The sequence below is a fragment of the Pediculus humanus genome, genomic scaffold (assembly GCF_000006295.1).
Source record: "Pediculus humanus corporis 1103172107360 genomic scaffold, whole genome shotgun sequence".
Taxonomy (NCBI): Eukaryota; Metazoa; Arthropoda; class Insecta; order Psocodea; family Pediculidae; genus Pediculus; species Pediculus humanus.
This window is the reverse complement of record NW_002986991.1, coordinates 16454-33193: the sequence shown is the minus strand read 5'-3', so window position 1 is coordinate 33193 and position 16740 is coordinate 16454. Positions and strand designations below refer to the sequence as shown.

Sequence of the window (16740 nt, the reverse complement as noted above, 5' to 3'; positions counted from 1 at the left end):
TTTATTAAAAAAATTTTTCAAGACAATGTTCGTAATTTATTTGTATCATTATTTTATCAAATTAAGTATATTAACTGTATATAAACATTAAGTATAACATTATCATTCATCAAATCATATTAGAACTATAAATTTTTGTAAAATAAAAATCGATGGCGAAGAAAATATATGAAATTTTTAAAACGGGTTTAATCGAAGTTTATAAAAATAAAATTATCTTAACCATAATGAATTGATTAAGGACATTGGGGGCGGGGGGAGGGGGGGAGGGAAAGAAATCTATTTTCATTATTTATAATAATATTTTTATTAGGACTAAAAATAAATATATAAAAATTATTTAGGTATAAAAAAAAAATTTTTTTAATCGAAATCACAGTTTGAATTCAGTTTTATCTGTAACTGAATATATTAAGTAAAATAATAATTAAAAGGCAGTGATAGTTTGAGATCAGAGAAGAGGATGAAGATCCAATTTGTCGTTTTGCTGTAGGTTTTGTCGGTTCAATCTCTTCTACTTCTGTCATTCTTGGACATCCCATCCAAAAGGGTGCAGATAATGTTTGCCTTTCATTTTCAACTCTCATTCTCATGTCGTTAAATTTCCAAAAACCTTTATTTTTAAAAAAGTATGTTTTCCCTTTTGAGAAAAAAAAAAAAAAAAAAAAAAACATTGAGTTAAAATGTGATTCTCATAACTAAAACTTTATGGAAATTCATTTTCTTATTTAAGCCTACCGTCTTTCCATTGGAAAACTGCGTCTATGTTATAACCGACTCCTCTCCACATAGACATATCTCTCGGATAATCAAGTTCAACCCTTCCGACTTCTTCATCGAATCTCCAATACATTGTACCGCTGAAGAAATAAGTTTTGCCATTATGTCCCCACACCATGGCAGCATCAACGTGATCGAGATCTCTTGGTAATCCCAAATAGTGAATAGGTTTAGGATAGCCAGGCATCAAATAGTTTGCGTCGAAAACGTAGTAGAGTTTTCCTGAAAAATAATTTTTAAAAAAATTGAATGTGTAAAAAAAAATATGGCAGTAGAATTGCTTAGTGTTAAATTTAATTTTACCTATGAAGAAAACAATTTTTTTGTCGTTTCTTTCGTAAACAGCATCCACGTGGGTAAAAGTGGATGGAAAACCGTACCAGAGCCTTGATATTTCAGCCGGATATTCTCGCCTCAAACCGTTGTCTCCAATTCTCCATAAATACTATACAAATCAATCATATATTTTCATATTAGTTTTTTCTTTTTTTTTTTATATATATTTCAAATCAGGTATATTTTTAAATTTAAACTCAAACTTACTTTTCCTTTGAAGATAAAAACTTCATTTCTAATTACAGAAATAGCATCGTAGCTTGTGTTGCAAGTATCAGGTTTCTCAGGGGTTATTTCAGGATGTTTGGGACTTGGAGGATACGGATAAGGAGGTTTCGGATGAGATGGAGGTGGCGTACGTGGCGGGTGCGTTGGTCTCGGTGTCCAGGGTCTAGGAGTTGTTGAAGTCGTTGTCGGTCTAGTAGGTCGTGGTGTAGGCTTCGTCGGCGGTTGTGTAGGTCTTGTTGGTGGTGGCAAGTGCCTTGGAGGTTCCGCTCTAGGAGCCTCGGGTCGGTAAGGTCGATAGTGTGGTATCTGCAAAATAATAAATTTTTTTATTTTCAAATTTTAAAGACAATTATTAGGTGATTAAAATGAAAATTGAATAAAACCTTTGCCCAGAGTTTTTCCTTCGGACCGTATAATTGTTGAATAGCATGTTTATCGTCATCCGGTAATTGCAAATCAGGCGTCAATCCCTCGTATCCTTGATACCATGGAAACATGAGCGCTCCTTGCACGGAAGAATGAGATAAACCCAACGAATGTCCAAATTCATGAGCAGCCACAGCGAAAAGACTCGTTCCTTCAATTTGTTCGAGGTCAGCATAGGGATCGAGTATCCATACTTCGTCTTCATCAAAGTGAGCATCTCCGCCTCTTTCCTTTCCAGGGAAAAAAGCATGAGCTAAAACTTGTCCTCTACCATCGAAAGCATAACCATCTCCGTGGTAACCACTATTAGTTGATGAGTATGATTAGTTTTTTTTTCTTTCTTTTTTTTAAACTTAAACGAATTCGTTTAGTATTAAATACTAACCTGTGAAAATAAACTAAAATGTCCGCTCTGTCGCTGTTTAGTTCTTGAAAAGTAAGTTTTGAATGTTTGGCCCAAACTTCCAAAGCATGATATAAGACTCCCCTAACTTGTCCGCCATCCAAATTTCGAGGCTGAAGAGTTCTCAAACTAAAAATAACAATAATTATTATTATCGTTAAGTGAAATTTTGTTTTGTTTTTTTTAATTAAAAACTAATATAAATCTTTTTTTTTGTGCATGTGTCAGAACCAATCAGTACAGACGATTTAAATATTTGAATTTATTAACTCGAGAGATTATGGCAGCGGAATAATAATAATAATGATCCAAACTATAATCTTTGACCCCGTATTCGTTGGAAAGATTAAACAGCTTTTTTTTTTATTTCATTTATTCCTCGTAACTTTTTTTTCCCTCCGCCATCTTAAAAATTTGTTAGTTTCTGATATGAGCCATTCATTTATATTTTCATTGAAAAGAAATTCATAAAATGGAGGCAGCGTTAAATAAAATTGTCTTTTTTTATCCGAAAACGAAAAAAAAAGGGAGGGGGGGAAATATTATCGTGATTGGTTAAATAACAAAACCAAAAATTAATTTTTATTGATTAAAATTGCTTTTGAACGATTTTATTTATTATATTATTAATAACAAAAGAAACGAATTATGTATGAATGTATATAAACCACTTATAGATCGAACGAATGATGATGATGATGGTCGGTTGGGTTGTGTTTCGAATTGATTTGTCTTCTGCTACAAGTAAAAAAATAAATTATTATTATTATTATTATTATTTTCCTCCCGGCATTTTTTGCCCGCATAACAAACAAGACATCATATTTCATTTCATTAGTTTTAATTGAGATTAATTTTTAACGTTTAACCTTTGATCCGTTCGTTCGTAAGGGAAATTTTTTCTTTTAATCCCGATGTTTTGCTGCTGCAGCGACAGCAACAGCAGCAGAAGCTTATTACTGGTTAATGCACTCTCGACGTCCTTGTACGCAACAGTATTATTATTATTATTAATTATTCCGATCACGTTATATTGTCGAGTACCAATAGATTTTTTTTTTCTTTTTTATTCGAAGGAGAGTAATATTATTATTATTATTATTATCGGTGGCATTTTATTTTAATTGTCTCTAGTTTTTTTTTTTTTTTTTTTTACTTTTTTCACCCCCCCCATTTTGTTTTTTTTTTTTTGAAATCTCGATTTATTAAATCGTTTTTCAAAAGGATTAAATTTTTAGTTGAAATTGGGAAGGGAGATGTGGGGGATGAGGGGATGGAGGAGGGGAAAACAAAAAATCACAATGCGTTTTTATTTTTTAAATGTTTTTAAGATGGAAGGAAAAAATAATAATGATGATGAAACTTTGAGGGGGGGGGAAAAAAAAAAGGGAAAATGTCAAATTTTATTTTTTCTCTTTAAATGGCTTTAAAAGGTTAGTAAATGTTACGAAATGTTGACGCGACCGATTCGAAAAGGTTCTCTCTCTCTCTCTCTCTCTCTCTTTCGTTTTTTTCCTTTTCCGATTAAATCATAATCGCATAAATTTTTAATAATTTTCAATTTAATTATACCGATACTATTTTTTGTATTATTCAAAAGAAATTCAATTCATTTTAATTCAAAATAACATAAGATTATCGTTATCGTAAACAATGACAGGTAAACAAAACGTTTTTAACGTGGCACCAGTAAATGGATTCGTACCGTCTCGCGGGGAAAAAAACGGTCGGTTACACACTTAAATAGTGCTAATAAGAGAGCGCTAGGGAAAAAAAAAACAAAGACTAAATTTATTTTTCGACACGAATCCACATTTGTGAACGAATAAAAGAAAAACAAAAAATCGATTGTGTTCGATTCGTGTTTTTATCATTATTATTATTATTATTATTATTATTATTATTATTTAATGCTAAAAAAAAAAAAAAATGAACCTGGTTCTTTTGTTTTGTTTCCGTTGATATTTTCAAACGTGCGACAATAATAACCTGTAGCAAAATTTGACGTTTTTGTTTTTACCTTTTTTAATTGTGACTCGTATAATATTTTACCACGTTTTCTTCTCACGTTTCACATCGACATGGCGGTGGTTGCGGCGGCGATGGCGGCCATTTTTTTTTTTTTTTTGTCAAAAATGGAAATTCTTGTAGACGAATCGACTGTCTCGGACGCTCACTCAAGGAGGTTGTGGCGAATCACTTACGTAACACACCCAAGTTGAGTGAGTGACCGAAATGACGCATATAATAATAATAATAATATGTGATGTTACTGGCGGTGACGATGGCGGTGACAATGGCGGTGACACTCCTGAGACTGTATACCTTTTAACCTTTCTTAAAATTATATTATTTTTTTAAAAAAAACGAACGTTAAATTTGCTACAGGTTATTTATTTATTTTTTTTTCTCGCTTTTCTGAAAATCATCACGTCGTACATAAATAATAATAATAATAATTTACATTAAATTCTTTTTTACATGCAATAATTTGATTATACCTGAATGAAAGGTGAGAGAGAGAGAGAGAGAGAGATGAAATTCGATTAGTTTTCTTATAATTAACCGTAAAAAAAAAAAAAATGAACGATCATATATGTATGTGCACGAATGAGAAAAAAAATCGATACGATTGTTTGTTCGTTTGTTTGTTTGTTTGTGCGTGTGTCATTTGTGCGATCTTGGATTTAAGAGAAAAAAGGGAAAAGAAAATTTATAGATCGAATTTCCTTGAATTGAAATAAAGTTAAAAACTATAAAATAAAAAATAATTATTGGTTTATTTATAGCTCGTTGCAAATAAAGTTTTATTGTTTTTCTTTTTCTTTCTTTCTTTCATTTTTATTTTTTCCTTTTTTTTTACTGACAAAGGAATTTGCAGCAAGTTTAAAAGTAATTAATCCTAGTCTTATCGCGTCATTAAAGTGTCGTTATTGTTTTTTTTTTTATTTTTTATTTTTAAATTCTATTAAAAAGTTTTATTTATTTTTAAATATATATATATATATAAAAAGAAGGAAAAAAAATTGTAAAATTTAACGCTTTTACCTTTAAAAAAAATTCGAATTAATAATATAAATAATAAATTATTTATTTAATTTTTAAAAAAAAATGTTTAACGGTTTTTTAATAACTATAAACGAATTAGTTTTGTGACGTCATAAAATCGACGTGGTTTTAGCGGTTAATTAAAAAAAAAAAAGTAAAACGCGTTGTTTACGTTTGTTTGTTTTGTTTACATCCGTTTAGGGTTTTATTTTTTTGATTTATACCAAAAAAAATGAGTGCTGGTAATATTTAAACAATCGTTTTTTTTTTTTTTTTTTTTATAAACAAATATTTAAAAAAAGGAAAAAGAAAAAGGAAAAAAAATCGATTATATATGCGATTAAATGTAATTTTTCAATTTCCCTTTTTTTTTTTTTTTATCAACGTTTAACGTGACTTTAACATTTATTTTGTTTTTACCGTGACTACATCCACGACTTTTTTTTTTAAATTCGAATAAATTATTTGAAATTCTCGTTAAATTAATTTTTTTTTTGTTTTCTCCAGTTTACTTTTTTCCCTTTAAATAATAAGTAAAAGAAAATTTTTTATTTTATTTAAAATTTAAAATTTTTCCATTTGTTTTTGGTATGTTATGCATATAAATATATATATAATGAATTTTTTTCTCTTTTCTTTTCAAATAATAATAATAATAATAATAATAATAATAATAATAATGATAGTGTTGGATAAAATATTGTAAAATAATAACCGCGAGATCGGAAATACGATGTTGAATTCACGGTGTGAAGGAATTTCTTTGATTTCTTTTCCTTTTTTCCTTTGTTTCCTTTACACATCAAATATTTGTTTTTATAACAAACAAAAGTTTATATATATTTTTATTCAAAAAATAAAATTTTTTTTTGACGTTGATTATACTATAAATAAAATAATATGAGAAAATTCCTGTCGCTGTCGTTGATTTATTTTATGGAGAAAAAAAAATTTTTATTCGTGTTTTTTTTTTTTTTTTTTTGTTAATAAATAATTCTTTTTAAATATTATCGGATTAATAATAAATAAACGGTAACGTATACAATAATTACTTGGATATGAGAAATGGGGGAGGGGAGGATTTGGGGGGGGAAGGCACGTGAAACGATTTTGCGGGTTTCCACGTTTTTTCATAAAAACGTTCAAAAGCTTTATTTTATATTTACTTTTATTTTATTGACGTTTTTTTTTGTTAACAAATAAAATTTTTTTGACTTGTGTAAACGTTTTGTAAACTTTTTACAAAAAAAAATTTATAATAATGATGATGATAAGAGTTTTACAATTTTCACGTTTTTTTTCTTTTTTATAAATGGAAATTTTCGACGCGAAAATACATTAAAAAATTTATGCGTTCTCCTCAAAAAAAAAAGAAAAACATGCATCATCATTATCATCTTTAATAATTTAAATTTTAAATTATATAAAAAAAAAACAAAATTGACTTTAAAACAACACGTGGAAAATTTAAAAGGAAAAAAACAAAAAAACGAGAAAATTGTGGAAAAATTTTCATTTGTTTTAATTTTTTCCGCCTCTGTTTTTGCGATACAAAAATCACATGTTAAAAAAATGTGTGTGTTTGAACGCAATAATTATTATTATTAATATTCGCGTACCTTTTTACGATGGGAATAATAGGGGGAGGGGGAAAAGGAAGCCGTTAAAGCTTTTAGGAGAAAATGAGAGAAAACGTAATGTGGGGAGAGAGAGAGAAAAAAAAATTCGCATAGATTTAACAAAAAAAAAACATAAAAATTTTTTTTTCCTTCTCTCTAAAAACGTTCGTTATGTGATATTATTATTATTATTATTATTATTATTATTATTATTATTATTATTATTATTATTATTATTATGCATTGTTATTATTATTATTATTATTTGAGAATAATGATTAATTAAAAAGTATATTTATTTACATAGTAAATGAGGCGACGACGAGAGTATCTGCAGCTGTATTATAAAAAAAAAAAAAAAAAAAAATAACGAAAAACCGATTAAAAAAAAAAAAAAAAGCCGAAGATATTAACGCTAAGTCTATAAGATTGTAAAACATTATTAAAGTTTTTTTTTTTTTTTTTTTTTTTTTTTTTTTTTTTAAAGGAAGGGAAACAAATGAAAAAAAAAAAATTTTCTGTGGGAGACATATTTGTATTTTGCTGCAGATATTTTAACGAAATTATTTTTTCTCGTTTTTCTTTCCTCCTTATCCTACTTTTCTTTTCTTTTTTTTTTTTTTTTTGTTGTAGATTTTCCTCTGATTTTATGAAAAACTTAAAAATGAGAAAAAAAAAAAAAAAAAACAAACCCTGAAATATTTTTTAAAGTCTAGAAATTATTACCAAACAAATTTACCCCTTTTTTTTTTAAAAAAAATTTTTTCCCCATCTTCCTGTCATGTTTTAATCTTTCCCCGTCCAAAAAAAAAAATAAATTAAATAAATTAAATTTCGAATAAATAAATAAATAAATAAATATTTTGTAAAATGAAAAGTAAAAACAAAAAAAAAAAAACATTCAACAGGCTTTTTTTTCAAATCCTTTTACGAACTTTACAAACACACACACAGGCAAACATTCAAACCCCCACATTTATCATTTTTTTTTCCTTATAGAAATCTCTCTCTCTCTCTCTCTCTCTATCTATCTATCTATCTATCTATCTATCTATCTATCTATCTATCTATCTATCTCTCTCCTAATTTTCTATTTCATTATATTTTAATAGAAAAAAACAAAAAAAAAAAAAATCAAAAAGAAAAAAAAAGCCAAAAATATTATTATCATTATATAAAAACTTACCATTATTATCAATTATTATTATTATTATTATTATTATTATTATTATTATTATTATTGTTTAAATAAATATATAAATAAATAAACACAAAATTTCAAAAATTATGAATAAAAATCACCAAATTATCGTTTAAAAAAAAAAAATTAATAATAATAATATTAAAAAAGTAAAAAAAAAAAAAACTCAAACGATGAAATTGAAAAATAAATAAAAATTTAAAAATTATTATTATTATTAATATAAACGTGAGTGACTGACTGAGTGACTGACTGACTGTGTGACGACTAACATCTAACTGATTTCGTCCGACACTCTGAAATCGCTGCTGCTCGATTTCTTTTTTTTTTTTTTTTTTTTTTTTCAAACCGTCGTTTGTCCGATTGTTCGTTTGTACGTTTGTTGCATTTATTAAGATGATGCTTTGGTAAAATTTAACTTATAAGAAGTTAAAATTTAAAATACGTGGAATGAAAATGGCGGGTGGGATTTGTTTTGATTTACAATATTTATATACCTGAATATATATATATTTTCTTTCTTTTTCTATTATTCTCGCATTTAGAGTAGTAAGAGAGAGAGAGAGAGAGAGAAAGATTTCGTGGTCTTTAAAAAAAAATTATTAAGAACAAAAGTGGCAGCAGTAAGACTCATTCGCGTAATCTTAATAAAAAAGGATATGATTCACAAAAACTTCCTCATTGCATCGACTTGATAAAACTTTTTTTTTTTTTTTTTTATATCTTTCGCGTCGTTTTGACGGTTTCTATTATTATTATTATCGATAAACTATTTTACGATATGTTTATATATTATATGTACAAGAACGTGAATTTTAGTTTAAAAAAAAAAAAATATAAAGCTCAAACGTTATGTATAAATTTACATAATTAACATAATTAGAAAAATAATGAAATACATACCAACGCGCCCATATCGTTAGAAAAACCAACCATGTCACAATAAAATAAGAAAAAAAAAAAAAAAGTTATTGTATTAATAATAATAATAATAATAATAATAATACTAAAATCAACGAATAATGTTAAGAAAATGAAAAACGAACCGCGTATCGACTTCCTGGAACGAATCACTAATCTATAAAATATTCTCTGCCACTTGCGTCTTCTTATATGTGAAGATTAGGGGCGTTGCTGCCACGTTTGACAAATATAACATCTGCTTTGTATTTTCAAGGCTCGAGGGAATTATGTTGATAGCAAGAGAAGAACCTATACTTACTTGTGTGTTTGAAAAAAAATTGATAATTCTTTTGGGGGATGATAGTCTCGTCAAATTAATCGTGGCATCAAATTCAGAACCGTAATTAGAATTTAAATCTTTTAAGCGGTTTTTTTCTATTAATAATAATAATAATAAACAATAACATTACATTTGTTTTATAATAATAATAATACTTTTTTCGAATTGGATTTAACAAAGAGTTTGTATTGTTCGTTATGTTGTCGATGCCAACGGACGCCATTTTGTGTAAATTATTTATTGGTTATTATTATTATTATTAATTAAACTTTGAAATTTATAAATGTTTTTTTTTGAGATTATTATTGCAATGATTTTTTTTCTTTTTCATATGTTTCCTCTCGAAAAATATAAAATTTGGCATTTATATTTTTAGTTTTTTCTGTTTATTTTAAAACTAAAAATAGAAATTTAACTAACATGTCGGTGATGATAGAATCCGTTGAGAATTTACAAAAAAAAAAAAAAATTTTTTGTTTTTTTCTCTCTTCTTGTTTTGTTGTGAAAATTATACCTGATACCTAAAGAACATTGAGAAAACTTTCTCTCTCTCTCTCTCTCTTTCATTAGTAAAAATATTTCAAGTTTGACTCATGTAAAATAATTTTTTTTTTTTTTCTTATCGAAGTGTTGAGTAATAAATTACAATTTTTTTTTTTTTTTTTAAATGAATTAATAAGTCAGGTTGACGTAAGAGAGAGGAAAAAAAAAATTAAAAATTTTTTGTCTTTTCCTACTTTTCTCCGTCTTTTCCAAAAAAAAAAAAAAAAGTAAAAATAATGACTAAAATCTGATGGAATCTCCGGGAAATAAGTTTGAAACCCTCCTGCTGATTTAATAATCAATGTGAAAAGCTGCTTGACATTTTCAAAATACCATTGCGAGCCAAGATGGCGACAAAATGGCAGACTGCGACATACATACATACACACTCGGTTGCTATTAAAAATTTTTTTTTCCACATTTAATTCAGGGGCGTAACAATTGATTTTTTAAGTTTTTATTTACATTTTTTCTTAGCTTTTCCCCTCCCCCTCCCCCTTCCCCACCTCTGTCTCACGGGGAAAAAATTAAAACTGTGATTTACTGCTCTTATATGATATTTTTTTGTTTGATGCATAGTTTTCCTTTCATATTATATTTCAACCTTTTCTATTATTATTATTATTATTATTATTATTATTATTATTTATTTTTCAAGTTGTTGATATTTAAAACTTTTTTTTTTTTTTTTTAGAATTTGATACCGGTTTTAAATTGTCGAATAAAAATAATAATAATAATAATAGAATTTTAAGTGTTGGCAGCCATAATCGATTTATTACGTCTGCTCTTAATTTTTTTTTTTTTACTTTTCATCCATTTATTCGTTCGCATTATTTCAAATTTTTAGGGGTAAAAAACAAAGGGAAAAAAAATTTTTTTTTTTTTCCACATATAAATTAATCGTATTATTTTAATAAACGATAATAACGATTTTACCTTTTTATGGGGGGAGGGGAAGGGGGAGGGGGTGCGCGTACTTAAACCCCCCTTCAAATTTGAAATTTTACAAGTGGTGATATAACTCAAGAGTTTTTTTTTTCATTTTTCTTTTATTTTACCAAAAAATTTACAACAACAAAAGATTTGTTTACATTTTTAAATACGAATCGATTTAAGTTGGCAACAATTTTTTTTCCCTGATCAGGGAATTTAATCGTTATTGATTTTTATAATCATTTTCATTTCTGCTACGCTATGAGTAACAGGTAATCGAAACATTTTTTTTTTTTTTTTTTTTTTGTTCTTTCAAGTGATTTTTAATTGGATTTTTTTATTTTATATTAAATATTTTATTACTCGTTTAAAATAAAAATAAAAAGAGAGAGAAAAAGAAAAAAAAAGAATCGAAAAAAAAAAAAAAAAAATTTTTTTTTTTTTAAATTTTAACACGAAGTTGATAAGGGGACGGATGTTGTTAAAAAGATTATAAGAGTATCCGCCTTCGCGTTTAATCATCATAACGTTTTTTTTTTTTTTTTTTTTTTGATTTTTTTTTTTTGTGCGTTGAAACTTTTGAATTTTGCGTATTAAATTTAAAAAAAAAAATTTTTTTAGGCTTATTATTTCCTTTTTCATTTAAATTTTTTTTATTTTCGTAATTATTTTAAACGTTAATATTTTTCCCAAGTTTGCCGCCATAAATCTCAACTTTATCATTTTTATTTTATTTATTTACGAAACGAATACGAATAAAATGTTTTTTTTTCTCCCTGAATGTTTTTTCGTCGAGGAAAAAAAAAAAAAAAAAATTAATCCGAAAATGATTAAAGTTAAATAAAATGATTTCGATAAGAACAATCAATGATGGTGACGTAAAAAGATTCTCGGAGGAGCGTCCGTTTGGCGCCCCGGATAAAATAAACCCCCCAACTTTTCTCTGGTGCCCTTAAACCCCTAACTTTTTCCTTTTATTACCCTCTTACCCCTCCCCCCTTATTCTCCCTTTTTTTTTTTACTATTTCCGGTGAAAATACGTTTGTTACCACTCGTTTTCCATGCATGTTTCTTTTTCAATAAAAACAACGGAATCGGCCATGTTTTTTCCAAATGTTTAAATAAATATATAAACACATGCAGCATAAATTTCGAAACCGTTTTTTTTTTTTTTTTTTTTTTTTTTTTTTACCGTCATTGAATGAATCAAAATAAAATATTAAAAATTTTTTTTCTTTTTTTTTTTTTTTTTTTTTTATTTCTTAGGGAAATTGTACCCCGGGTATAAATCTAAATTGCTGATTCAAATTACTGTTTACGACTGAATTAAAACAAAAAAAAAAAAAAACGTTCGTATTTTTAGTTTTATTAAGAGGAAATAATAATTATTATATTCCTTAGCGTGATTTTTTTTTTTCTGAAGCATCACAAATCTCCCTTTTTTTTTTTTATTTATCATCGTTAAATTTAATGTTCCATTTAAAAAAAAAAATTTAATTTAAAAACATAATTCTCCATATTATAAAAATCAGTTATTTCGCGTACGAAGAGACGTCTGGTGGCGATAAAGTAGACTAAAGAGTTTCTTATTTCAGTCGACAGAGTGCGTGCAACATTTAGTTTTTCATGTTCTTTTTTTTTGGTTTAATTTTAAAAATTTAAATTTTAAATATAATATTAACAAATTAAAAATATTTGAATTAATATTACGTTTTTTGATAGATTCCAATTAGTGAAAAATTATTAACGACGACATTATCGTTATTGTTAATTTGTAAGTTTTAATTAAATAATTTGAGCATTTCGCCTTTCGGTTTTGAACATCAATTAATAAGGCCCCGAAAAAAACGAATGCTCGTTTGAAAGAAATAAAAAAAACGTTATGGACGCCTTTTAACTGGTTGTTACATTATTTTTTAAACGAGTGTCAAATCTTATTTTAAACGTTTTTAAAAACGCATAATCATCACGAGTAGTAATATAATCGAATGAATGAATGTGTATTTTTAGTAATTGAATAATTTTTTGTTTTCAGACTTACCTCCATGTTAAATTAGTGTAGTGCCATTTTTGACCGTGAAGTGTGTATCTTTTTTTACGTTTTGGGGATGTATTTGGATAATCGGGTAATCCGCATCGTGGTTTTTTTAATAATTCCAAAGTGTTTGCATCTAATTCTCCAGTGGCAGGAATGTTGGCGAAGTTTTGTAAATTTTTAATGGCAGTTTTAAGTTGTTCATCAGTTCTTAATAATCCGGTTTCTTTATCGGATGGTGGAAGGTATCCAAAAGTCATTAAATAATTTTGCTGAGGAAAAAAGGAAAACAACCGTATTATTGTTTAGTTCACAACAGCAAAAATAAGGTAAAATGAAATTTATTAAATTTTATATTTTAATTTATGGAAACAAAAACTTTGTTTGTCAAAAAAAAATTCTTAAGGAAATTATTTATCCGTTATTATGTAAGAAGTTAAAATTTAAAAAAAAAAAAAAATTTATTTAATTTTGACGGTTTGAAATTTTTGTTTTTAAAAAAATTTAAAATTAATGCCCAACAACATTTAAAAAAATAGAAAAATTAATCATTGCTTTTAATGATGTTATAAAAAACGAAAAAAAAAAGAACAAGGGAATTTATTAAACGTGAAAAAGTATAATATACATAATTAATTACTTGGACAAAATTCAAAAATTTAAAAAATAAAAAAAATTTTTTCCCCTCATCAACAATTAATATAGGTTTGTTTTTTTAAAATTTTTTTTTTTTTTGATTTATACTAAATATTACCCCCCTTTTTTTTTTTTTTTTTTTTTTAATTTTTGCCAAAAGAAAAAAGTTGCTTTGAAATAACATTCGACGCCGTCAAATTTCATACGATTATTAAACGTACTTAAAAGTATGACAAATTGCAGATGTTTAAATTTTCAGGGGTTAAAAACATTTTTTCCCATTTTTTTTAATTTAAAAAAAAAAAAATTAATAAAAATAATTAATTTTCTAAACAACACATTTGCGTAAAGAATTAAATAATTATTATTTAAATATAAATAGAAAACTTTCTTTTACGTGTCTTTCATTTAAATTATTACTTAATGTAAATTTCTTACTACATATACATATTTTTATATACTTATTGCACTGCGCAATCGACTTTCTAGAACTTTTATTTACAAATTGCATGACCGATGATAAACAACAAGTTTCAGACATTTTTTATTTTTACGAGTAACGGATAAATATATATATATAATAATAATATAAATAATAATAATATAATAATAATAATAATAATAATAATTTCCTTATGAATAAAATATATACATTTACGATGGTAAATTAAATATTTTATTTGCATTTACGTTGTTTTCTAAAACTATTTTTAAAATTAACGGGCAAACGTGATACGTAGTCGTCGACTTTTAAAAATCAATTACATGCTTTGTAAATTTTTCGTTCCCTTTTCTCTCTCTCTCTCTCTCTCTCTCTCTCTCTCTCTCTCTCTCTCTCTCTCTCTCTCATAAATAGTCAAATTTAAAAAAATTATAATTAATGACATAACGTGAAACAAAATTAATTTTTTTTTTCTCTTTTTTCATTATTCGTGTCTTATATAGTTAATTAAAAAAAAAAAAAAAAAAAACGAATGGTAAATGGTTTCGAATATACCTTATTTAAGTTAATAAAATAATAATAATAATAATAATAAATGACTGACGTCGTATAATAATAATAATAATAATGAAAAGGTGGTGCACACTAGCAGGAGGCCAACCCAAATCAACAATAATTTATAAAATGTCTTTTTTTTTTTTTTGATTTCATTAAGCGGAAACTTTTGTTATTCAAAAAATTTAGTCTACTACTCTTCGTCGCACCTTTTTTTTTTTTATTAAATAATAATAATAATAATAAAACATAATAATAATAATCACGACAACGTATACGTATAAATTCGAGAAAAGTGTAGTTTATCGATTTCAAAACTTATTTTTTTAATATAAATTAAATTTCAAAATTACGGTTATTATAGTTTTACCTTTTACGTCATACTAATAATAAATGCACCATCGATCATAATAGTCTCTTAGAATTAACTTAATTGCATAAATAATTCAATTCGGGTTGTGGTCGAAACTAACTAACTTCATTTTAAATTTTCTAAATGCTTTTTTATGTAAACAAATGAGAAAATAAGGTGACGACGGTTTGACTTTACTTATTCAATGGTTAGAAAAAACAACAAGGAGGCCTTGGTAGTCTCGTCTCGTTTGATTTACCTCTCTCTCTCTCTCTCTCACCAATTATTCATTCATTCATTTATTCATTCATTCATTCATTCGATTTTGATTCTGCAGGAAGGGGCCTTTGACAGTCAAGGGTCGCCAACGCTGTACTGACTGACTCTTACAAAATACGATAATATTTCACGACAAAAAATAATAATAATAATAAACATTGGCGAAATTTAATTTTTTGTAAATAAAAAAAAAAAAGGGGAGGGGAAGGGGAGAGGGGAGGGGAGGGGAGGGGAAATATTATAAAAAAAATAGACTTAAATTCTATAGGAGTTTTCAAACGTAATAATAATAATAATAATAATCGATTTTCCATTTTCCATTTTCCATTTTACTCGATTATTCATTTCACGAGTTTGAATATTAATTTGCTGTCGTTATATAAATCGTAAATATTCCTTCCCTGCTTATAACGTATCTTCTTTCTTTCTTTTTGTAGAAAAATTCTTTTCGTATCTTTCACCAGCAAATAAAAAAAAAAAAAAAAAAAAAAAATAATAATAATAAAAATTTCAATTCGTCGTAACAGCAATAGTAACCCTTCGCCGTCGTCGTTTAATCCCTCGTCTACTAAATAAATAAATAAAGTTGGTTTTTTTACTCGATATAATAAAATAAAAACTTTTCCCTTTTTTTTATACGTAATTTTATTTCTTTGCGCCGGTTAAAGAAATATTATTATTATTATTATTATTATTATTATTATTATTATTATTATTATTATTATTATTATTATTATTATTATTATTATTATTATTATTATTATTATTATTATTATTATTATTATTATTATTATTATTATTATTATTATTATTATTATTATTATAACGGTCACCCATCCAAGTTGCACCACCCGATGCTGCTTAACTTCGGTGATCGTACGGGAACCGGTGTGACCAGCACGCTATGGCCGTTGGCTTATTATTATTATTATTATTATTATTATTATTATTATTATTATTATTATTATTATTATTATTATTATTATTATTATTATTATTATTATTATTATTATTATTATTATTATTATTATTATTATTATTATTATTATTTAACTCGTTTCGATTTTTAAATCGTTTTAATTTTTTTGTTTAAATTGAATCATTTTCTCTCCCTGTTAGAATCATTTATCCCGTTTTTCCCGTTAAATCCGCACACAATGTTTATATACGGTTGCTAAAATCAATAGAAAATGAATAAATTCTGAATTTTCGAAATTTTAAATAATTACATGAGAAACGTTTTAAAAATTTAACGACAGCAAAAACATAGCAACTACCTGTATTATTAGTACCTTTTTTAAAAATTAAATTAATAATAATAATAATTTATAAAAAGTGATAGGAGTTTTTTTTTTTTTTTTTTACATTATTTGTCATAAATTTAATTTGCGGTTAAATAATTTTTGCGGGCCGACCACCACAACTTCCGGTAACGTCAATTAAATTATTATAAACAGGAAATTTTTTTTTTATTTTTACAATAATAATAATAATAATAATAATAATAATTATAATAATATTTTCCAATTGACTGTGGTTTTATTGTTAATACCTATTTTCATAAAATTTAAACGCGTTAATAAATAAATAAATATAAATTGTTATTAATTAATAATAATTTTTTTTTTGTTTGAGAAATTTTTTTTGTGCGAAAGTTTTTCTTTTTTTCTATAAATTT

At 25.8% G+C, this 16740-nt stretch overlaps 1 protein-coding gene and 1 non-coding gene across 2 annotated transcripts; both read right to left on the bottom strand.

Annotated features, from left to right (window-relative positions):
• Window positions 1–392: 392 nt before the first annotated feature.
• Window positions 393–13058, bottom strand: Phum_PHUM000210 (uncharacterized protein; the record flags this gene model as incomplete). The annotated part of the gene is made up of 7 exons (XM_002422503.1): window positions 393–613; window positions 739–1002; window positions 1084–1225; window positions 1324–1650; window positions 1728–2073; window positions 2156–2302; window positions 12805–13058. 7 exons carry the CDS (start codon window positions 13056–13058, stop codon window positions 393–395), a joined length of 1701 nt encoding a protein of 566 aa, XP_002422548.1.
• On the bottom strand, window positions 4335–4410 carry Phum_PHUM000220. The gene has a single exon (XR_009833502.1). It is a non-coding gene; the product is annotated as a microRNA, putative (microRNA).
• Window positions 13059–16740: the final 3682 nt, after the last annotated feature.